The 26,066-nt window shown below is 36.0% G+C and overlaps 1 protein-coding gene across 4 annotated transcripts in view; it reads left to right on the top strand.

Annotated features, from left to right (window-relative positions):
• The window catches only part of LOC145997192 (uncharacterized), a 189,490-nt gene that overhangs the window by 145,594 nt on the left and 17,830 nt on the right, over nt 1–26,066 (top strand). For 3 of the 4 annotated variants that reach the window (XM_083133918.1, XM_083133916.1, XM_083133917.1), the window contains exon 3: nt 6,320–6,823. In XM_083133918.1, coding sequence (XP_082990044.1) covers nt 6,320–6,823 — 504 coding nt within the window. Of the gene's footprint in view, nt 1–6,319; nt 7,791–26,066 lie in introns of those variants that run through there. The other variant, XM_083133919.1, reaches the window with a different exon arrangement.

Genomic DNA, 26,066 nt, shown 5'->3' with positions numbered 1-26,066 from the left:
TCGGTCAATAGCTAAGAAGTTTCGCAATACATAATAATATCCTGTTTCATAGAAACTCAACAATGGACACATGTAGAGCATCAGAGGTGGTGTAGCTAATTTAATGATTAGTTAGTCAACAGTTTGCTGTGGAATGATGGTGAAGTGCTTGAGCAAGCTTATCAAAATTTACACTTAATTTAATTTAATTTTAATATTTGAAATAAATTTTAAAGTATGCCTATGACATTCATTCCTCCTCTCCCCTGGAAGTTTGATATCTCTCGGGGGAATGTGGCTGGATTCTGCACTGAACAAGATATGTTAATAAGTCATCTTGATGACTGCAGATATTGAATAGTCATAAATTATGATTTTACAACAAAAAGCATGTGTTTCTTTTGGGGTTAAATTTGAGTCGCATTTACTGCATAAATATTGATTTGATTTGGTGTTTGTGAATCTCTCAATCTCATATTATGGTCATCCATGAAACTCCTTAACCAAGGAAACAGTCCAGAACAAAAGAGTCATAAAAAATATATAAAATCAATTACCAAGGTTTTTTGTACTTTTATTTTTGTTACCTACGCCTGTTGAAAATTGAAAATGAAACAAATTGTAGCTGTAGCAGTTGTCATAATTTTTTAAACATACACAGAAATCTTTTCATTGCTCTTGATATTTTTATGGTATTCTTGAATATTTTAAAGGAAAACTCTTGGTAAATTCATGCATGTAATTGGAGTGGAATACTTGCATGTTCATATTGATCAAAATTAGGAAAACTTGATTTATTACGATTTTCAAGCATCAGTGTTGGTATCAGTGAGAATTGGTAAGGGTATTGCCATTGCTATGAATATGGGTTGAAAGTGGTATTGGCTCTACTCTAGTTTATAGGCTAACCCTTTTTTAATTTGTGGAGACACCCCAATATCAACATTTCTTCAACGTGGACTGCATTTTGGAGACAAACTAGACTCTGGCGTTTGAACTTACAGTCACTAAAATCCACTGTGTGTCTTGTGTTGTGTCCCTTCCATATATGTTGGTGGTTGTCCTTTTACGAATTTCATCCTACATCCCTTTATCCTCAGATTTGCAATTAGCCAAAAGTAGTAGAAAAGTGAAGTAATAGTAAAAAAAAATTAATCAAGATTAGTTCTCTATCACCTAAAATTAGTATCTATAGGTATAGTATGTGAGTGACATTAAAAGCATTTATCCCATATAAATTCAAGAGTGCAACAAGAATTCATGGCCTCCATACCCATTGTTCAATTGTTAAGAGAAAGTAGCAAGCTCAAGAACTTAATGTTTTGGAATGAAATTTTTCAAGAGTTTGGAACCTGTTTTTGTAGCATTATCCAACATATAATGCATACAAGTAGTAGCACAAGAAAGGGAATTAGAAAACAAAGTATTGTTTAATTGGTTATTATTGTTTGGATGAGAACTGTAAATAACAAAATGTTTTTGGATCGTTTACTTTGTGATGTTACCTACTTCAAATTTTTGGAAATTGTATGATTGTTGTTTGTACATTCCATCTGTATGCACCCTTTTCTTTCCACTGTTGTTTATCAATTCTGTTCTTTGGAAACAGTCATCTTCATTCTAAGTAATAATTTAATTACCATGCAAACACACATTCCTGGTATTAATTATTGTTTTATCCATAAATATATGTGTTATAAACATACTATCATATGAACTATTTAAGTAGTGATTAATACAGGGTTCCTACGCATCGTGGAAAACCTGGAATTTTAAAATATTCTTTCCAGGCATGGAAATGTTATGAAATTTCACATTTTTACAAGCTTTACCTGGAATTTGGAGATTGTCCTGGAAATTCCTTTGCCCCATTTTATTTGTATGAATTGCAATAAGTTTTCATTTAAAACAGGCCAGTGTCATGACAGTGGCATATTTACTTATGTCACCTTGCTGTGTACTGTAGTCATAGTTTTGTGATAAGTTTTATTTTTGTGATTGAAGTATATATAATGCCCCACGCTTTTGTATTATTTTGTATCACTCAGAGGTAGAAAATATGATGATAATAATAATTGTTAAAAAAGAAAAGGGTTTGCTATCCTAAATATTCCAAATTTACCAAGGATATTATTCTTGTTTATTTGTAATACAAGAGGGTAATTTTTTATAAACTTATATACAGGGTGACTGGTAATTAGATGTATTCCCTGAAAGAGGTTAAAGTAGAGACAATGTGCAATAAATTTGACCATATGATACCCCGTCCGAAAATTAGTAGTTTTCGAGATAATCGAATTTCTATTTTTTTTTTAAAAAAATGACAATTTTCCACATAAAAAGATGAATTGAGAAAAAACTGCTCATTGTATGGAACTTATTTCAGCGTTTTCTGATAGCTAACAAATAAGTGGTTCGTTGTGAAAAAAGTTTTTCCAAATAACAATCACATGTAAGTAACGGGTGGGTCTAAACTTACAAGTGATAATAAAAAAATGCACACTTAGTTTACTTGGCAACGTATTAGTAACAAAAATGGTATGAATTTGAATTTTGAATTTGAATTTGAATTTAAAATTTGGGTGCGTCAGCACTAAGGCTATTTTGCACCCGTCACACTATACGGGGTCCAGCCCCTTATCTTTACTCATAACAACTCTAACGTTGCTTAATTAAAATCATAAAAGATTAAAATGTTCTGACTTTCGTTAAAAGCTGAGGCTGCAAAGAACACTCAGCACAAATAAGGACAAAACACAGGACAACACAAACAAAATTATACTGGCCATGGGGCCAGTCGCCAGAGTCTCGTTAGTCTTCAGTCCAGGGTGTACTAATGTGGAAGTGAGGTTAACAGTTGGGTGTACTACTTGGAAAATCACCCCTTACACCCCCAAAAATGGTATGACACGAAGCGTACAAATGACTTAAATTACTTCCTTGTGTCATCTGCTATCCAATAAGGTACAAATGTTGCTAACATTCACATTTGTGTACAAGAAATAATACTTCATTTATCTTCATGTGAATGGAATCAATGAACAATACAATTAGAGAACATTACACGTCTTGCTCAAAGTGGGCATCTCCGTTTCGAATGCAGGCACGCAGGTTTTTACGGACATTTGGTCTCTTAACTTGTGATGTGATGGTGTCCTTGATGTGTTGACCAGCTGTTAAGATCCTCTCCCTGAGCCCTTCTGGCAAGTTTACCGGTGTCTTGTCATGTGTTACAAATCGGTGGATCGAGCTGGCCAGGGAATCGGGCCGCTTTGGCCAATCCATTTCCTTGGGTAATTTTCATCCAGCCACTGTCGCATGCCCAGGCAGAAGTATGGATGGACGTCATCAACAATCATTTGATCGAGCCATTTTTCCTGCCCCAAATCTTAAATGGCATCACTTATGAACATTTTTTGAGGAACGGGATGGCAATGTTGTTGGAGGATGTGCCTCTAGCTACAAGACGTGACATGATTGATCAGCATGATGACTGCCCAGCTCGATCCCCCGATGGATTTGACGCCTTGCGACTTTTACATTTGGAGCCACATGACAAGACACCGGTAAATTCGCAAGAAGAGCTCAGGGAGAGGATCTTAACAGCTGGTCAACACATCAAGGACACCATCACATCACGAGTTAAGAGACCAAATGTCCGTAAAAACCTGCGTGTTTGCATTCGTAACGGAGGTGCCCACTTTGAGCAAGACATGTAATGTTCTTTAATTGTATTGTTCATTGATTCCATTCACATGAAGATGAATGAAGTATTATTTCTTGTACACAAATGTGAATGTTAGCAACATTTGTACCTTGTTGGATAGCAGATGACACAAGGAAGTAATTTAAGTAATTTGTACGCTTCGTGTCATACCATTTTTGTTACTAATACGTTGCCAAGTAAACTAAGAGTGCATTTTTTTATCATCACTTGTAAGTTGAGACCCATCCGTTACTTACATGTGATTGTTATTTGGGAAAACCTTTTTTTCAACGAACCACTTATTTGTTAGCTATCAGAAAATGCTGAAATAAGTTCAATACAATGAGCAGTTTTTTCTTAATTCATCTTTTTATCTGGAAAATTGTCATTTTTAAAAAAAAACAATTGAAATTCGATTATTTCGAAAACTACTAATTTTCGGACGGGGTATCATATGGTCAAATTTATTGCAAATTGTCTCTACTTTAACCCCTTTCAGGGAATACATCTAATTACCAGTCACCCTGTATACTTGTGTTTATTTTTTCTATCTTTGTATTTTTTCTGTGTTGTTGTAAAAATTAAATAACCTTCATTATACTAAGAAATGAAAGGTATTGAAAGGAGCAGGTGTAGGGGAGTTGGGAGCCTGCATTAAAAAATTTAAACTATTTTTTTTAATAAAAGAAAATATGTAATGATGTGTATTTTGCCATGCTAACTTTCTACACGAGGTGTAAGTGCACCCAATAGTCAACCTCACTTCCACGTAGTACACCCTGGACTGCAGACTAACGAGGCTCTGGTGACTGCCCCATGGCCAGTACAATTTTGTTTGTGTTGTCCTGTGTTTTGTCCTTATTTGTGCTAAGTGCTCCTTTACAGCCTCAGCTTTTAACGAAAGTCAGAAGGTTTTAATATTTTACGATTTTAGTTCTGCAACGTTAGAGTTGTTACGTGTAACGATAAGGGGCTGGATCCCGTATAATGTGACGGGTGCAAAATAGCCTTAGTGCTGACGCACCCAAAATTTTAAATTCAAATTCAAATTCAATTACTTTCTACACTTGTGCTGATGCAATTGTAGAAAATCCTTGAAAAGTCCTGGATATGCCCTGGAAAAAATTGCATGATTTTGTGTAGGAACCCTGTAATAGAATATATATTTTAAATGAAGCAAATGAGAGTGGAAAACCACAAATCAGTTATAACTCATTATCAACATTGAAACAGTCACTTCTGTCTGTATGTTATTGAAGTATGAGAGAGGTAATAAATTATTTTATATTTCATAAATTAAATGTTTCAAAAATTGCATGACATAGATAGAATATAGATACTAAAATTTTTGTCTTAATTAATCTTGCTGTTTCCTGCCTGCACTGTAGTGATGGTTGAAAATTGTAGTATTTTAATGTTGATCAAAACACAAAAATGCCAGAAAAGTATTGACTGGTAGTATTTACTCATCAGTATTGTCTCGGCCCTAATCTACCCTATAATGTGCACTTTTTTCCAAAATTTTATCATAGGTGTGTATTATGCACAGAATACTTTGGACAGCCAAAATTAAAGCACACATGTTTTTACTTTGTCTCTGCTTGTAACACACTATATCTACAGACACAAATACAAATTGCCACTTTGGATTTCTTCAGTATTAATATTTTTTAAAAAAATGCCATTTCCCATGATTTTTCACTTTATAATGAAACGTTTTGTGAAATCGAGAGATGGAGCCCCATTCTTGTAGAATTCAAGCATGCACCTCCTGTCACATGGGATGTATATCAGTGGTATTGGTCAGGCAAGAAATAATATAAAATAACTTCCTGAATGCTGCATATCTTCAACATAATTTTGATCTCTCTTTCTTCTACTAAAGAATAAACAAGGTAGTTGCAGTAGTGAAAGTTGTGAAGGGTGAGGAGGGGGCCGAGGGGGTAGTCATGTGTGTTGTTGACTCATTGCACACACAAGAAAATATTTTCCTCTTGATCAGCATAGCAACAGCTTTACAACCTACTACTAAGAAAGCAATTTCTTGAACCTCAGTTGCACTGCACATTATATGCGAGATATAATTGTTCGTTTCTTTTCTCCATGAAAAACCTGTGTGCTCATTGTGCATGCACATGCATTATACATGCGTAAATATGGGTATACATGTAATTTTCTTAACAAAAATTGCAGTATTATTTTACTCAGCTTTTGCTGGTACAAGTTGCAGAGATTCATATGACAGCATTCTTATGAGATGGACACTTCTAGGTTTAATGATTCCATTGAAAGTCAATGGTATGCTATAACCCAGAAATGTCTGTAAGTGTATTTGTTTACCACATATCAATTGAAACCAAAAGATAAAAATAGTAAATAAATATTCTATTTTGCAAATATTTTACCAAACAATGTCTACATCATGGATAGGAAATGTAATAAATGTACAATATCCTACCTTACAATTCATTATTCCATGTATGCCCTTCTTTTCACACTATCTATATTCATTGTCTTTATAATGCATTTTCATTACTACATACTCCCAGTAACCATGAGAGTAAAAGTGTTGTTTTTATTCCTTCATTGATAGCCAACATATTAATTTATTATATTTTTATGTCATAATTTCAGTGAAATTATATCACCTGATAGCAGAGAAATGAAATGTAATGGGGAAGTTGTCTCATCACCAGAAATTCCAATTGTGGAGCACTGTATATCGCAATCACCAAAACCCAGCATGTTCTTAAAAGCAGAAGGTACAAACAACATGAAAACATCAACTCAAAATTACCATATAGGTGAAGTGGATGATATTTGTTGGAATGGATTTAATAATGTTGTTCCAGGAATATTTCCAGAGTCAAAACCTGATGAAGCTGGAAGTGGTAATATTGGAGAGGAGTCTGTTTTTTCCAAGGAAGTGGAAAATCCCATCCAATGTAAGGAATACAAATCTGACATAGGAAATGAATACAAGACATCATTTATGAAAGAAGAAGATGTAAAGAAGGAGGAGGTTGTGAAACATGATGATGGAGAAGTCCCAATTATCAAAACAGAAGAGAGAATCATTGTGAATCTGACAAATATTGATTTGAAGAACCCAATAAAAGATGAAGATGATGATAGCAGGTAATGAATAATATTAACATTACATTGTAATATTCTCAATATAGGCCTATTTTAGATGTAAGTAAAGCAGTGTGTTCCAGAAATCTTTGAAGGATTTGAGTTGAAAATACATGACAAATTTTATAGAGAGCAACTTAAGGTTATATGTGATGTAATTTGGAACTGAAAATTTGTAATATCTAATATCTCCTTTCCAATATGCATTCTTTTGGTTGCCTGCAGGCTATCTAGTTCATATTGAAGTTCTCTAATTGTTTTTCATGGGCTGTTTTGAATAATATTTTCCAAACTGTCTCTAAAATTCTTCGCTTCAGTTTTTCTCAGAGGGTTGTCAACGTGGGATGTCACACAATCTCTGGTGGCTTCCCTTGATATGTGGTGGGCCTGCTTAGGACATGTCATGAGAGAGTGCATGGATACATACTAAAGCTGAAAATATAAAATACCTATTTTTCAAATTCCTCATTATACTTATGAATATATATAAGGATATTATATTGGTTTCTGAGGGCATTCTGTTGTATTTTGCATACTTTTGTAACAGAAATGGATAGTTTGCATACTTTTGTAACAGAAATGGATAGTTTTGATTGCAAAGATACATGATGAGTGAGAAATCAAATCTATAGAGTAATCTGAAGTAGATATTTGGTACACTACTATCTTTTTCTTCAAAATTAAGATATAATGGTATTGCCTACACCAGTAGTTCTCAAACTTTTTCTCATTGATTGTACCCTTTAGTCGTAACTAAACATCTATAATACCCCCACCATAGTTTTTCTCCAAATAGTGGGTTTTGGGGCAATTTTTTGGTTGCCTGATTGGTGGGGCATTTTTGGCATGTATCTGCAATAAAGCAAAATGACATTTGGGCTGTATGTGGAAGGGTGGTTAACAAATAAACATTAGAATCCGACATTTGTTATTCTATTAGGTGTTCTTACATTTACAATCTTTATGATTAGTTACAACAATAAAAATGTGAAACACATGTATGCTAAGAAGTTTCTCAAGTGAAGATTCAGCTTCAAATTTAGTCTATTATAGATTTGAAAGTAGTATTTTATTTCAGAACATATGAAACAAAAATAAGAATGTTAGTGACAAAATCTGCCTTATTTTTCTGTTGAATGTTAAAGTTATGAACTCTAAAACTATCAAGTATGCTCTACACATCTGCAGCAAGAATGTTGTTGTATGGGTATTCTTGACATTTCTCTTGTGACAGACACCAGATATGACCTCCTCCTGGCCTTGGGCTGGTTTTTCTTTTGATTGCAACCCTTTTGACAAAGTAATCAAACAGTTGAGTACGTTCCTTGCATACATTTTCTCCTTGGCAAAATTCCACAATAAACAATCGAAAAAGCATGAAATGGAGAGATAAGGGGGTGAGAGCATGTGTTCGTCATGACAGATCCACCTGCCATTGTAATGCAAATTCGTATCAGCTTGGGCACTATATTGCTGCACAGTGAGTATGCTGTGTGTGAATCAATCTATTTTCAACATATCAAGATACATGTCTGAATTTGAAAATGCCTGTGTTCCTGTCCAATCACTTTGATCAAACATGCCTGGTGAGACAAGTAAATCAAGTAACTAGTTAAGATAATTTGAAATAACTGCAGCTTTAGATAGCACATTATCCATTTTCTTATACCATTCTAAGTCATCAACTTTTGGTCAGCTCTCAACATTTGGCACAGCATATAAGTATTCTTGATTGATTGATTGATTGATTTAGTTTATTTTACTTCGCGTTTTGTGCCTCTTGGCTAATTTGCGAAGATGGTGATGAGTGATGAAATGATGAAATTGATGAATGGACATTCACAAACAACCAAGCCCGACTGGGATTCGAACCCGGGATCCTTGGCGTCGCAGCGCGATGTGCTAACCACTCGGCCACAGGGTCGGGCTATAAGTATTCTTGTGATCCCTGTACTGATATATTTGGTCTATTAACTTCCAAGGGAAGTGAAAATAATACTTATTCGAGAAAGTAACCTCAATAATTCGGTGTCTTCTTCAGTCCTGAGCAACAAGTCTACAACTAAGATTATTCTCTTATTCTTTCTTTGGGTTCGTGGTGTAGCTTCAACTGATATTGATATGGGTGCAGATGGTGTTTCATACTCTGAACACTCTTTTGTGTCATTAGTTTCCTCTGGGTGTTCTCCAAATCGACTTTCATAATCATCTTGAAATCATACATTAACTCAGTCGATGTCTTTCTCAGTCTTTTTTGGGTCATCTACTTTTCTCAGTGTAAAGATTACTACTTGTCTCCATAAACATCTTCTACAAAGACTTAATGCTGTTTGCAGATGAAATTGCCATTGATAATAAGGATGGCCAGAAACTTCTGGAAAATAAAAATCTGGATTTGAAAATATAAGTACTTGGATTTTGGATAAATCCAGATTTCAAAACGCGTTTTGTCTGCATAATGGGTAACCATTGTAAGTTTCCTCTTTCAAAGAGTAATTTAACTTGAAATGTTTTGAATATTTTTCTGTGCATTTGAGCAGTGTTTTGAAGAGTGAAGGGCAATTGTGACCTGTGTCTGCTGATTACAGAGGCTCTTGTAAGAGGGTGGAGAAATGGTAAATAGGGTATGAGAAATTTATTACTTCCATCTTATTCTTAACTATCCTTTTTATGTACCTCTCCACAGTAAATTTGCAGCATGTAAATAATTTTGTCTTCAAAGGAATACATTCTCATGAAGTACAAAAAATACAAGTGTAAAAAAGGTATAGCACTGAATCATAAACATTTAAATGAAAATAGAAAATATCTCATAGTGAAGTGCAATAGCATTATTTTAGGCATATTTTCTTGCCTGTAGCTATCAATACTTAATTTGAACTGTTCAACAAATTAGCTTCTTTTTGTAAATTTAAATTACAATTCCATACTTTTCTATATTATGATGCATTTTGAACATTTGTCTGAATAACTGACAAAGCATTAAAATTGTACATCAAAAGCATATGCAATTGATAGCAGAGCAGCAGAAGTAGCAACGGAATATGTTTAATTTGTAATTACATAAAATATTCTGAATTTGCTTTTCAAATACTATTCTTCGTGTTTTCGTGCTCTAATTTTAAAATATTATCATATTTAAATCATCAGTATTGTCAGTAGTAAACATGTATTTGCTCATTCAAAACATGTGTACGTAATGCTCATGGGGAAATGTCTTTCCATGTTTATCCACACATTCAATACAACATAAGAAAATGAATCGTCAGAGTAGTAACATTTGATTGACATCTATAAGCTTACATCACAACTTGTTGACAAGGAATCTCACTCATAAGCATTGCTCTGTGTATTTGCCAGACACCAGACGAAGTCATCAAAATGTTGATGATATCTCTCGCTCTTGTGCATTTCTGCTAAACTCCAGAGTGCAATGCCCGACCCTGTGGTCGAGTGGTTAGCACATCGCGCTGCGATGCCAAGAGTCCCGGGTTCGAATCCCAGTCGGGCTTGGTTGTTTGTGAATGTCCATTCATCAATTTCATCATTTCATCACTCATCCCCATCTTCGCAAATTAGCCAAGAGGCACAAAACGCGAAGTAAAATAAACTAAATCAATCAATCCAGAGTGCAATGATTATCACAGTGGACCAGTATACCTGTAGTCCCAGGTTCGAATCTTGGCATGTGGTTTTGTGAATAACCATTCATCATATCATCAGTCATCCTCATCTCAATTAGCCAAGAATGGGAGAAAAACAAAGTAAAATATATCAAATCATTCAGTCGTATGCATTGCTCTGTGTATTTGCCAGACACCAGAAGATAATGTCAAAATTTTGACCTAACTCTCTTGATTTGAATTTCTCTATCACACATGTAACAATGAAAATGGTAAGTGGATCGGCTGTCAAGAATAATTTATTTAAGTTGCAAGTAGCACCACATGCCATGCTCCGGGGCTTGAGCACCCACATAAATAATCTTGTGGGTGCACCACACCCACAAGATTTTTAGTTTGATAAAAACAAAATAAAATAAATATTTGCCACTTGCCATTATCAAAAAATAATAAGCAATTAAAACATTGAGATGGAAGTTAAAATTTCTAACCTCTGAAACATAATTGTTTCAAATGTGTTTGTGCAAAGGCAACCAAGCAACACATTCCCCTCTTCCTTGCCTGTCTCTGGCCAAGTCAAAGGCAGTCCCCACAATGACAATGGAAGTATATTGTATTGTGAATAGAATCCCGTCTTTTCGGCTTGCTTTGATGTTTCCTTACAAGTGACACACTACAATACGCCCACTCCATTAGTCAGCAATTGTTTAAAAATAACTACTTACCGATATTGAGCACTAATAAAAAATAAACCGAAACAAAAGGAAGCCGATTGTGACCGACTACCTCAATAGTTGATTTTTTCTTCTTTTGTTTCAATCAGATAAGAGCGGCGTGGTTTACGATTTCAGTGAAGTTGTTTTCATGTAATCTGGATTGTTATCATTTTGTTTGTTCTCCAAGAGACAATGGCTTGGAAGGACGCGGGAGCGTAGATTGTAGACTAGGAAGTTCTTGTTTTCAGAAAAAAGGGGTGTTACCATGTTAATAGTTAGTACAAAGAAGAGGCTCTACTGACCGGATGCGTGGAGCAAATGCTCTTCGTCAGGCAAAAATTTTCGCAATTTTCAAACGTGGCACGGGACGCGTGTGGAAAGCTGAAACACAATACTGAGTATTGCTTCTTTACATACTTTCAAATTCGAACAGTAGGTTTGCTAGTTGCTTTGGATAAATTTGTCATACGTTTGTCGTCGTCAACACAAACTGAACATAGTGAAAAGCATGTTCAGTCAAAAAATAAGGAACCCGAGAATGTGTCTTCTGCCAGTTCCTGTAGTACATTAGCAACAAGTGTCAAGAAATCGTCAGGCAGGTCATACCATGATGGATGGAAAAAGACATTTCCTTGGATTTATTACGACAAAGAATTGGACAAAGTGTTCTGTAGTGTGTGTAAAAATGCTTTTGATTCCAGTATAGTGCTTCCATCGGCAACTGCTACTTCTGCAGACAGAGATTCATGTAATGCATTTGTTCGAAATGGATTTTCCCAGTGGCAAAAGGCAATTGAACATTTCAGGGTTCACGAAAAATGTACACTTCATCGTTCGTCCGTGACTGCTGTGGCAACTACGAAACAAGGAACCAATGTGTCATCTCTTATCTCAACACATAAATTAGGAGATATGAAAAATGCATGCAAGGCGATTTTAAAGATGATAACGTCCCTCCAATTTTTAAGTCAGCAAGGAATAGAAATTCGGGGTCACACCGATGAAGCATCAAATATTCATCAGTTGCTGCTGCTTAGACCAGAAGATGCTCCTGAGTTGAAATCTTGGCTGCAGCAAACTACATATAAGTGGGTTTCTCACGATATATTGAATGAAATTGTCTCTTTATTATCCAGCGATGTACAGCAAAATATTGTGAAATCTACAGGGTGGCTCAATAAGTCACTTAACACCCCCAGTACAAGGCCACTGCGGCATGGAACGTGAAAATGGCGATGACCAATCGTTGCCTGGCCAAGGGGGAACCACATTGACGTCACCCGAATGTTCGGCAGCCATCTTGATGTCCGCCATCTTGAATTCAACTTCAGAAATTTAAATGGGAAGGGGGTCGTGGGACATATCAAAATGGGCTAGAATTTCACCAGGAAAACAACTGTGACATTTGTTTTCACCTAACTTTAAATTTAAGGGCGATTCCCACATGGGAGGGTGACACATCCTTTCCTTTTTGCTTAAATGTTTATTGTTCAAATTATCATTAGTATGTGATTATGTGGTATTTATTGTTTAGACCAATCACTGAAAATGTCCTGATATTGACTTACCGGTATGTACATATCTTGTAGTATTGGTTGACATGGGAATTACGATTGTGTTTTGTCTTTACATAAAAGTTTAAAAGAGTGATGATGTGAATTGATCGTGTCAAGAGTAGCACATTTCCGTTTTCACTAATCTGAACGAAAATGCCACTAACACGTGATGAACGGATTGCCATCATATTGATGTCAGGGGAGAGAAGTACGCGTGACATTGCCGTAGACTTCAATAACCGCAATCCTGCAAGACAATCGGTGTCACATGTGGCCGTCAGCCAGTTGCTGGCAAAGTTTCAAGATACTGGATCTGTGGACGACAAGCCGCGACATGGACGTCCGAAAACAGCCACAGATGAGGGCACTGCTGTAGCGGTGTTGGCATCATTTGCAAAGTCCCCCAACCCGTAGCACACGGATACTGGCGCTGGAAAGCGGTGTCAGTAGGGGTTCAATTCAAAGGATTGTACGTGACCACCACTGGCATCCGTATAAGATACAGCTGCAGCAGCACCTTAGTGAGGATGATCCAGACAGGCATTTGCAGTTTTGTAAGTGGGCTATAGCACATCTGCAACGTGACCCTGCCATCGGTAGCAAGATGCTGTTCAGTGATGAGGCTAATTTTTATTTGTCGGGGGAGGTGAATAAGCAAAATCTGCGGTACTGGTCACCCGAAAATCCACATTGGACAGATCCCAGCAAGGAGACGGGAGGCGGGAAGCTAATGGTGTGGTGTGGTACTTGGGGTTCCCGAATTGTTGGTCCATTTTTCATTGAGAGCAACTTAAATGCAGAGGGCTACTTGCTTCTGCTACGGGAGCAGATCTTACCATCCTTACTGTCCGAGGATGGGAGCTATCCTGAATGGTTCCAGCAAGATGGTGCTCCACCGCAATATGGGATGATAGTCCGTCAGTACCTGGATCAACAAAACGGAAGATGCCAAAACGCTAGTACGGAGGTAGTGATCCTCATACGTATCAAACGCCGGAGGAAATGTACAGACAAATATTTTTTGAAATAATTGATGTGGCTGTGGATTCGCTAAATCGTAGATTTCAAACAAAGGTTTTCGAACTTATTTCACAACTTTAAGTTTTTGCTATCGGTCAAATTGGTGCTGATCGAATTCTGCAGTTCTATGGGACAGACTTTGATAAAGACAAGCTAACATTGCACAGGGACATGTTTCTAGATGTGTGCAGAACGAAAAAAGAAAAAGTGGCCAACTTGTCAGACATTATAAATATTTTAAGTAGAGAAAACAGTGGTCCCATGCGTGAAATGCTCACAGAATTTGTGAAGTTTGTACGGGTGATTTTAACTATACCTGTTACTTCTTGTACCTCTGAGCAGTCATTTTCAGCACTTGGACGATTGAAAACGTTTTTGCTGTCAACAATGACCCAAAAAAGATTGAATGATTTGGCAATTTTGCATGTTCATAAAGAAATGACTAAAAATATTGACATTACCAAAATTGCAAACAAATTCATAAGTGCAAATGACGTAAGAAGGAATGTGTTTTATATTGAAGTTAACATGTCATGATTATTATTATTATTTGGTACATAAAGTTAGTCATTTTGTAGTTTCTGTTCACAACAAAATCCTTGCATAGTTCTTTCTGCAATACAATTAAAATTATTTGCATTTATGAAGATTTTTTCATTTTAATTTGTATGAATATGGTATTTTCTTTTAGTAATGTGTTGATTATATCATTGCCTCTTGCAATCATTGTGCATGTAAGTTGTTTAAAGTATACAATAATTGATAATTACAGATCTAACCGCCATTGATATGCACCCACAGACATTTGGAAAGTCGGCACCCTTGCCACATACAATGGTAAAGATATAGCTCTGGTTTGTTCTGGGTTTAATTTTGAATCTATACTGTGGAATAAGCAAAAGGTAGCACACTGAACCAGCCTTAGAGCACATGAAAGTTAAAATGAAACACATTATGAATTTTGAGAAAAAATGTGGAAAAATTATTACAAACCTCTTCTCTCCAGAGTCGAAATTGCCTATAAAATCCAGATTAGCTTCAAAGTCCAGTTTTCCTCCAAGAAATAAGTTCTCTAATTTCAATCTTCAGATTGATGACTTGTGTTTTTGTACATTCCAAAGCAAGGTATCTGACTGTTAAGTGGTGTGTTTTATGAGCAATAAGAAAATGTTTGTGCAAATCTTGTAGTATATTCAAAATCCACATAAATCAAAATTCAATCAGCTCTCCTGAAATGTTAGTGCAGATGGACATATGAAAACAGTATTCAGCAGGCGATATGATACAGAGTCATGTCCTACATATCTGACGAACAGTCAGAGCATATAGAGGACATCCAACGACTTTGCTCGTGAAGAACCATTTCATAGCTTGAGGCCCTCAAGAGACATTTGATATTCTGAAAATTTAAGCTCTTTCAGCATAGCAGTCATGGTTGTTTATTTCTCAGTTGTGTACATATGTACTTCAAGCGAAAGTATGCTACGGAGGTGTCATCTTACCAACAGTCACTGACATGGTGAAGGCACTGCATTGAACCAGTCCCACCTTAAACAATATATGGTCACCACCCATGCTTTCTATCTTTTTTTTTTTTACACACAACTTGTCTAGAAGTGACCTTTGCAGTTTTTCAAACATTGAATAATAGACTGAAACACCTAATTATTCTATGGTTCCTGTATTACCACCTATACAGGTATATCAAGCACTTCATTATTAAACCTCACATTAATGTTAAGGTGCACCAAAATTAGTTTGTATTTTGAAAATTATTGGGACAATAGATCTGCTAAACCATTACCAGATTATTTACTGTATTCAACAATGAACTGCAAGAGATAATAAAAGAAGCAAGTTCTGGTTCTTCGAATGGTTTAGTCACATAAAATACTGAAAATTGCATACTAAGGTAAGGTACAACTTTTTGTCCAAGAGATACTGACTACACTTCTCAGTACAGAACAGGAGACTTAAAGACTGTAGTTCAGTTTTGGTGTATTGTATCATGTAACTCTTGAGAGCATTGGCAGCTTGTGGTCTGGCTTTGTGGATATGCACTTCTGCATCACATCCAGAAGAAGTTTTATCATTATCATCTCAAATTCCCACACCCGTTTTTTGGTGTACTTGATGATAATTGTATTGGCAACCCCAAACCAAGCTATAACCACCTTTCACTGAATATGAGGCTATGGCAGAGTTGTATTTCAAGAACAAAATTTTAGAATATTAATTTTTACAAATTTGAAACATCTTGGTGAATTTTCTCTCAATCAGTAGAACAGCAAAATTATTTGAATTGTGATAATTCAGCATTTGATAACTTGACAAAATCACTCAAAACATAGAAATGTTTCGTAGATTTTCAGTGAGATATTCAGTTTCGACCAGGACTCGATCCTGTGTATCTGGCATACCATCCCATTGCTCTTCTACCTCTGAGCTACGTTTAGATGATTCGGACAACAAAAGATGGTGAAATCCAGACGAGATATTGATCAATGATACATGTGAAGCATTGTGGATATAAGGGCGAACTTGCAAATGACAAGCTGTGGAAATCGGCAATTTTCCAAATTTGTGTCCTATTCTTAATCATGTGCACTGCACTCTTCTAAAGTAAATTTCACAGTATTGGATACAAGGCAGACCCCTGTCAGACTTTGCATGAATTCGTACAGTATTCAATGTACATGATACAACAATAAAGAAAATATTTTGCTGTTGATTAGATTACCTGAAATTGTCACATACCCTTACACTTCCATCAGATTGAGGGACTAGAAGTTTTATCCTTTACTGGCCTGACGTGAAATGGTTTTTCCACTGCCTGTAAACCTGTTGAGACGGACGGAAAAATGTTTCCCAGTGCAATGTGGTTAACAAATACCATGATATTTCTTGGAAACTCCACATGATATTCCAGCTTTGTCTATTCTGTTAATTAGTATGAATATGAAAATATGACGTACTCGAATTACAAAACAAGTTATCCATTGTTACTATTATTAACAAGCAGCATTTAAAAGAGTTCTTTGTTACTCCTCTGCTGTATTATGGGATAAATTTTATTTGAAAAAATGCTGTAACTCCTCAACCACCACTTTTATGATACATTTCACTTTACATGTATTGATGAGAACACAGATCACTTTAACAACATGTGACAATTAGGTCTCCAATGGCAAAGGCTTAATTTTCCAATATTACCGAATGTATTGATTTTCCTCAAAGAGTGGTCTCTTCATTCTGCTTCCATCCAATTTAGTCAATCCAGAATTTTTTAGGCTGATGCTAGAAGCATAATTCCAGATGATGTTTCCATCTGGCAACTTCCATTCCTATCCACTTTTATTATTTCCTCCTTTCCCCAACAAGTATAATTCTGTATTCAATTAAACTTTGTCCCGGTCTCCATGGCAGAGTGGTTAGCACATTGCTCTAAGACACCAAGGGTTCAAATCTCAGCCTTGGCATGGATGTTTGTGAGTGTCCATTCATCAATTTCATCATATCATCACTCATCCCATCTTCACAAATTAATCAAAAGTGGCATAAGGCGAAGTAAAATATAGCAAATCAATGAAACTGTGTGGTTGTAGGAATGTACCACTGCTACATACTACATTTTACATTCACTTTTATTTATTGTGGAGGCCACAGGGGCATGCAGATTACCATTTGAATGGCTGGGGTGTAAAACATAGTAAGTGACATTTTATTTCTGAGTTCATTAAGAAAAAAGTTTATTCAAAGCTATACTGTATGTTAATTATTTTCATGTTGTGTTTACCAATTTGAGAAGACTTCACTGAGTCCAATGCAAATTGTATGACATGGCAATTTCACTCGAAAATTGAAGGATGGCACATTTGACTTTGTAACACAAAAATGATTAAACTGTCACTTACCATGATTTACACCTGAGCCCTTCATTTAAAATAATAATCAATTTTCTTCTTTTTATAATTGAATTAACACTCATTATTGGGAGGCACGCACAATGTATAATTTCACCTGAGCTAGAAACCCTGTCTTCAAGGAAGAAAACACAACCAATTTCATCTCCCTTTAACAATTAGTTCTCAAGCTACAATTTTTTTATGTGCATCATGGCAAGTTTGGAAATCTTGCATTTGACAAGTCCCCATCTGCTGAGACATATAAGAGAAACTCGTACCTGAAAGAAGTTTGAAGGAATTTATTATAGAGGAACTGCAAGGTCTTCATCATCATCGCTCGTTTCTGTTTTCTGGCATGTTTCCCAGGAGATTTGAATAGGGGATCACCGATTTCTGTGGTAGATACTTTACCCTGTTTTATATTACGCAACACAGTAAAATCAAATACACCACACGCTTTAGCCGTAAGTTCTCGACTCTGAGAAGACACTGTTTCAGCACGCACTAGTGTTGCCCACGAGACGAGACTTTGGCCTGTCTCGTCTCGAAAATATTTGTTTGTCTCGAGACACATGGTCAATCTCGTCTCGTCTCGAATTTTTAAAAGCCTGTCCCGTCTCGTCCCATGGGCAACACTAGCATGCACTTCTTCCGACGCTAATTCATTGAAGTAAAAATATACTTTAAAAGTAATATTTCTGTGTTGTGAACGTAATATATTACCCTCGGTGTCTGTACTACTGGTACTACGTTTCAAGAGCAACGTTATTAATTTGATTTGATTTGTTTTACTTTGCTTTTGTGTCACTTTTAGCTAATTGCGAAGATGGGAATGAGTGATGATATAATGAAATTGATGAATGGACATTCATAAACATCCGTGCCCAGGCTGGGATTCGAACCCGGGACCCCTTGCGTCGTATCGCAATATGCTAACCACTGCACCATAGGGGCCGGCGCGACATTATTTAATAACACTCACGGAACACAAACTATTGCAACTATCGAACATAATGGCTATATTACACAGAGCGCTACGACGCGAGGGTTCTCAGGTTCGAATCCCAGCCCGGGCACAGGTGTTTATAAGTTCCCTTCATCAATTTCATCATATCACCCACCCATCCTCATCTTCGCGATTAGCCAAAAGTGGCAGAAAAGTGAAGTAAAATAAATCGAATCAATCAATCAAAAAGGGCTGTATTGAATCCTCTCACAATTGTTCTTCGTGGCGTAAGAGTATCTTACACCGCCCTTGTTACGAAAACGCTGAACTCAAACTGACTTAACTGACTCGCAATGTTTGTGAACGCCAACAACAATGAAAGGTTATTGTGTATATTCAGCCGAATTTGACACCCATAGCTTTACCAAGCCACAACAACTCAGCGGAGTCAACACGGTGGCAACGAAAAAAACAAACAGACTGAACACGGATGGAAAACGAAAGGGGTCATTGTGTGTGTGTGTATGTGTGTGTAGAGACATGTTGTTTCCCGTGTTTCTTCGAGAAGCGATAACTCCGGCTGTAGGCGACGGAAATTCATGGGACTTGGACGGTTCAAAATGTCGTGCCCCATCTTATGGTTAACCTTAAAGTGGCGAGTTTTATGCAAACTTTTTGCGTGCAAGAAAAAATACAGAACACGGTGTTTAACTTACGCGCTGCATTCTCCTAACTGTACAACGTTGCACTCCTGCCATTGGCTGGTCGCCAAGGACACCCTTTCAGTAGCTCTGCCCGATATAGCTTCTAAAAATGTGCGTCGTATAGAAGCACGTGTGAGGCTCTATCCACTAAAGGTTAAGTAACACTCTCACAAATGTTTTTAATAGCCCATTGAAGTAATTTTTGAATAAGATCTCTTACATTTTGTCTGTTCTGATACGATATTTGATACAGCTCAGAAACTAATTCAATATTATGTTCATTTTTAGTACACAAACAGTCTTTCATCAAATAACATCCTAAATTCAAGTAACAACTCAAACAGGGATTGCCCATGTGTGCTCTAAAAATCCAATCAATAAATGTATTTTTTTTTCATGATAATTTTCTAAAATATGCTTGAGGTTCATAGATTATCAAAAGTTTGATAAAACATGTAAAAGAATGCTTAACAGAGCTTACAAAATTCCAAATAATTAATGGAATACAAATCACAATGGCAGAATTCCCACACACCTGGGATATCTGGAAATCTCAGGAATTTGAAAAAGGTACAATCTCAGGGAAAATCGTGAAATAAATCAAGTCCCAATGAAGTATGTGTGGAGGACTAGAATATCTCCTGTCTGTTGGTTATAATAATTGCAACCAATACATACTAATGGTTATATCATAATCATAATCTTTATTCATCCGTTAACCCATTTTTTCATGGGTATGGATTTCGTCCAGATATATGAAAATATAAGGTATGGTATACAAGCAATTACAATATAAGAACAAAAGATTTTTATATGATGGACATATGTGATAAAAAAATAAAAAATAAATTGTACATTACATTCACAATATTAAGAACAACGATGATAATAATGATACCTGTATAATATATATATATGAAGTACATGCATGACTCTTTTTTTAATTAGAGTTACATTGTTCCTTCTATGGTATTATTACATTTCTTTGCCTACTTGATATCTGTACCCAGTCTAGTTCATAGTTCATTGATGTCATACAGAGCTCTGTCTGTGAGGTTTTTTTGGATTAGCTGCAATTTTTTCTTTAAGGGAGTGATACTTTTTAGCCAAGTGGAAAGGTTGTTGTGGAATTTTATGTCTGCAGAATGTGGTGATCTGTCTGTCAGAATTTATCTGTTAGTCTGGATATGGATGTTTTGTCCTTGTCTTGTACAGTGCGTCCATTTCGATCTTCAGCCAAGAGATCGGGAGAAGCGTGGCGGGCGGCGCTGACGGAGATGCCGACATTTGTGGCCTGTAATGCCCGCATATTTTTATGGACATATGCAGACATTTATATAAATATTGCAAAACGAGCACTAACCTGTGTTATAAGAGTTGTTCAAAGTGATGTCCACCTACATTCACACATTCCTGGCATCGTTTGATGAAATTTTGATTCACACGCAAAAGTTCTTCTTCCGTAATTCTTCCTAGTTCTGCCCTTATATTGTCTTTTAGTTCGTCGATGCTATGAGGGTTATTTCGGTAGACTCTATTTTTCAAGGTTCCCCACAAATAATAGTCACATACGGTAAGATCTGGCGAACGTGAAGGCCATAAACCTCTTGAAATTATTCTGTCATCAAACACCTCCCTTATAGCATCCAAAGAATCAGCGGCGGTATGGGCTGTGGTCGAATCTTGTTGAAAATACCCATATTGTTTCTCATTATCTGATAACAACTGAAAAAAAGGCACGAGTATTTGTGTGCGGTACCTCTCTGAATTTATTGTGTCTTCAAAAAATATAAGCCCTATTATTCTTTTTGCACTTACAGCACACCACACACTAATTTTTGCATCATGTAACGGAACTTCGTGTATTATTCGGGGATTTTCAGTGCTCCAGTATCTATTGTTCTGTGAACAAACATGACCATGCAAGTGAAACCATGCTTCATCCGAAAATATTATTAACTGTGGATCAACAATACCATCTACAATATTCTGCAAAACCCAATTACAGAAATTTACTCTACTTACTTTGTCAGGGGGCCGTAATTCTTGCACTATAGAAACTCTGTACGGTTTTAATTTTAGTAGCTTAGTGGCTGTATGTGCTGATGATTTTGACATGCCCATCTCCTGTGAAACACGGCATAGAGGTTTGTTTGGAGAACGTTCTAACGCAGCACCAATTTCATCGTGTTTTCCTTCGGTTAGAATCCGTCTTTTTTGCTTAGGTGTTTTAAAATTTAACCATCCAGTTACTCGTAATTTAAGGACAAGATGTCTAACCGTATCTCTAAATTGCCTACACACGTCTTGACACGAGTCTGTTTTCATGTAAGTGTCATACATAAAAATTCTTTGTTCTAACGTGATCCTTGCGGCTGGCATTCCAATCGTCTCACTGACACATACACACTTCAATAACACAAACAAGTAATGGCAAGTAACCAAGAATAACACTCTTGCGCACAGTACGAAATTAACACGCTCTTGGTTTACATCTGCTCGCCACTATATTCACAGCTCTGTAGCCGCGAAGGAACAAAAAACTTGAGCTAGGAGATTTCGGATTGCAAGGAAGCTCACGAAAACCATTAGCTTTTAACGGTTTCGTCTGCAGCGTAATCTTGATACAGTGTTGCACATTCGAAACCTCCAAACGATCCCCATCGACACAAAACTCTTTCAAGGATATAAACTTAAGCAGGACGTTACTGGTCAAAACTATGATTAAAATGTTTTACAGAGTATTATCTGTGGCTCTTAACATCATTTCTAAAGCGTATTTATTTGTGTATATGAGGGTGGAACTTGGAAGAATTACAGAAGAACTTTTGTGTGTTATAACACAGGTTAGTGCTCGTTTTGCAATATTTATATAAATGTCTGCATATGTCCATAAAAATAAGCAGGCATTACAGGCCACAAATGTCGGCATCTTCGTCAGCGCCACCCGCCATGTTTCTCCCGATCTCTCGGCTGAAGATCGAAATGGACGCACTGTATTATGTCCATGAATTTCTTCGTTAAGATAATAGATTTTTAAACATAGAGCGAGTATACAGTCATAATTTTGTTTTCGCGAAAGGCAATTCTGCATGTGGATCTGAATGGTATTTTGCATATAAGTCTAACAGCCCTTTTCTGTAGTGTGGACACTATTTTTGTATGTACGTGAGCTGCCCCTCTCCGAGCTGTAATACCGTATTCTAAGTGAGGATAAATAAGACCATAGTACAGGTTCATATTGATTTCCTTAATATTATATTGTGAAGGGATTTTCAAAAGATTCTTCATGAGTTTATCACAGATATATTCAATATGTAAAAAAAAGAAAATAAATTTAAAGTGCTCCCCTGTTCTTAGCACCATGCCATGAAGGCGTATAGGGGGTGTGCGGGTAACACCCCACACTTTCTTGATCCAGTTGTGAGTGGGGGTGATGTGATCAGCATCACGCCCCTGACCGCCTTTACCCCCCTAGGGTTTCCCCCAGGTACCCATGTCATTTGACGCTGGGTGGGGAATGGGGCCGCTTCCAACGTTAAAAAAAGTTCCCGGATTTGAACCAGCCAGGAATCAAACCTGGGACCTTTAGCATGGTAGTCAGACACATTACCGACTGAACCACCGCAGCCACTCATATATTCAATATAACATGCCCAATCTAATTTAACATTGATGATCAATCCTAGGAATTTTACATGGTTAGCATACTCTATTTCATTTTCATCTTTGTAAACTGTCAAGTTATCAAAGTTCTTCTTGTTGCCAGGGTTAAAAATCATAAAATTTGTTTTTGGATGGCTTACATTTAGGCTATTAGTGTTCAAGTACTGGGTTATTTGATTAATTGAAATGTAAGTCTTAATTTCTAATTGTTCATTTGTTTTTGCCCTACATACTATGTTAGTGTCATTTGCACAGGTGATAGCTTGAGTCATGTTGTTCATTGGTATGTCATTGATGTAAAGGATGAATAATAATGGACCAAGTTTAGATCCTTGAGAGACACCTATATTTGACGATTAGTAGAAAGTTTTGATAGATGAATTGTCTACGTGCTCAATTTGAGTGCATTGTATTCCATCAGAGAGAAATGAATTAGTTAAGTTAAATGTGCCACCTCAGATACATAAACTATACAGTTTATGCATAAGTGTGTTGTGGTTGAGAGAGTCAAATGCTTTGGACAGATCTAGAAATACTGTGCTTGGAATTTCATTGTCCTCGAAGGCTTCAGTAATTAATTTTATAAACTGTACAGTTGCAAAATTCCTTGATTTGTCTTTTTGAAAACCATGCTGATATTCATTTATAATATTAAATTTGGAGCAAAAATCATGGATTTTATTGGAGATTATTTTTTCGAGAATTTTGGAGAAGAGTGAAGTAATTGCTATTGGTCTGTAATTTAAGGGGTTTGTTTTACACCCCTTCTTGTATATCGGTTTTATGATTCTCTTTTTTAATATCTTTGGGAATATACCATTTCTTAAAAATGAATTTATAGCAAATTGTAGAGGCAGGAGTAGACAGTGGGTACATTTTTTTACTAGATGGTTAGACCAACCATCAATATCACATGATTTCTTGTTATTTAGGGAATTAATAGTTTTCTCAAGGTCATTGATACTTATTTCCTCTAGAATCATAGTGTTTTAAATGGCATTCATGTATTGGCCCGAATTTTCACTGTATTTTGTTTGCAATCTGGGGCTTGGGTTATCATTCACAAGAGTGTTATTGAATATTGTTGCTATGGTTTCTGGGTCTTTTACCTCAGTTCAATTTATAGCTAGTGAGATATTTTATTTGACTTTATTGTTATCTTTCCCTCGTTGCTTGTTTTGTATGTCCCATGTGATTTTAGACTTATTGCTATTTTTATTTTTTGTGATAAAGGGTGAGCTTTCTCAGATTTGATTAATTTTTTGTACTCTTTTTTCTTACTTTTATACATGTCATTATAAATCTTCTCTTTGGTAGCTATGAATTTGTCATGGATACTCTTTAGTTCATTTTTTTTAGTGACCCAATCTTTATTTACTATTTTATTTTAATAGGACATGCAACATTTAGATAATATCCGAGTGTGTTTATTAAAATTTTCCAAATCTTTTCCGTAGTACCTGATTGGTACACTTCTGTCCATTCTTCTTTTTTTAGAAGATAGGATAAATATCTGATATTTTCTACATTCTATTGCATATCTATTTATTGTATTGTGGTTTGTGGGCAGGTTTACTTGTATTAGTCATGCTGTGTGGTCGGATATTAAATTGTGGATCACCTCTGCTTTTATCATGTCAGAAGGCATGTTAGTGCTAATGTGATGTATAAGAGTTTCAGTAGTGCATGTTATCCTGGTTGTTTTTTTTTACAATTTGATTAAGCCCATGAGATTTAAGAAGATCTATATACTCTTTACTTTTTGTATTGCTTTGAAGGAGATCAATATTTATGTCACCTAGAATTATGACATTGAAATTTGGCAGTGTTAGCCTTTGTAACACATCATCTAATTTTGAAAGAAAATCATAGATATTACAGCTTGGGGATCTATATAATGTTATTATTGTATAAATATGATTATTTATATTAATTACAATTCCAGCAGCATCAAATACCATTTCATTGCATAATGGTTGAAGCCACTTAATCTCTTTTGTCTTTGTCAAGCTAGTTTTTGTATATACCTCCACTTCTGTGTTCCTCCCTGGTAAATTTTGACACCAAGCTATATCCTTCTAGGGTGTAAAATTGTGATTCGTCCTCGGTGAGACAAAATTCAGTCAATGTCAGAATGTCAGGTTGGAATTCATTTAAGAATAATTCTATGAGCTCTATTTTATTGGTGCCAGATTGTACATTATTGTGCATAATTGTCAGGGGAGAGTTACTTGTCATTAGATTTTGCATATTTTAATTTTTTTATTTTACTTGCAATTTTTACGTCTTTGCGTTCCCTGCTTTTTACTGGTTTAGATTGATTGTTTAACATTGTTGTAGATTGTGTATTAATATCCCTTACAGCTTTAATTCTACTTGCATCATTATCGTTTACCATCAAAACTTATTCTTCAATTTGTCTGGAATATTCCTAATTCTATCTGATGTTTGTACAAAAATTTATTTTTTGTTTTTCTTTAATTTGGCCACTTTTCACTTCCTTACCTTTTTCAATTCTCCCATCACTGTCCTTTTCGCTGTTTTCTATTTCACTACATTCTTTGTTCACCACTTCACTACTTTTATCATCATTCATCATTTAACTAACTTTTCCATCGCTCACCACTTCACTACCTCTTCCATCGTTCACCTCTTTTCCTTTTCCAACATGTTTCAGTCAATTCATTATGATTTTCACTATTTTTAATATATTTACCATTTGGACACTTCACATTTGAGACTTTTAATGTCCATTTTAGGGGTATTACTAGTTGCACTTGGTTGCTGTTTGCATAGCTCTTGTTCATGATAGGCCTCCTCGATGGTACAGTGGTAACATCATCGCCTTGTAATCAAGGGGTCATGGGTTCGATTCTCGGTGGAGACACATAGTGGTTCAGATCCCACTTTACACTGTAGGTCCAGTCCCGTTTAGCCTAACTGTGCCTAAAGTGGACTTAAAACTCCAAATCACTCACTCATGTTTATGGTACATTTAGTAATATGTTGTTTTCCGGTCTTGTTGAAGTGTAATCCATGTCTTGTGTGCAGGTTTCTCTGTAGTGTCCAGCCCTAGTATTGATGAGTTTCTGAAACATTTACATATTTTT

The sequence above is a fragment of the Lepisma saccharinum genome, chromosome 13 (assembly GCF_977018435.1).
Source record: "Lepisma saccharinum chromosome 13, izLepSacc3.1, whole genome shotgun sequence".
Classification (NCBI taxonomy): domain Eukaryota; kingdom Metazoa; phylum Arthropoda; class Insecta; order Zygentoma; family Lepismatidae; genus Lepisma; species Lepisma saccharinum.
Note: the sequence above shows the minus strand (reverse complement) of the source record. Positions and strands in the feature narration are given on the sequence as shown.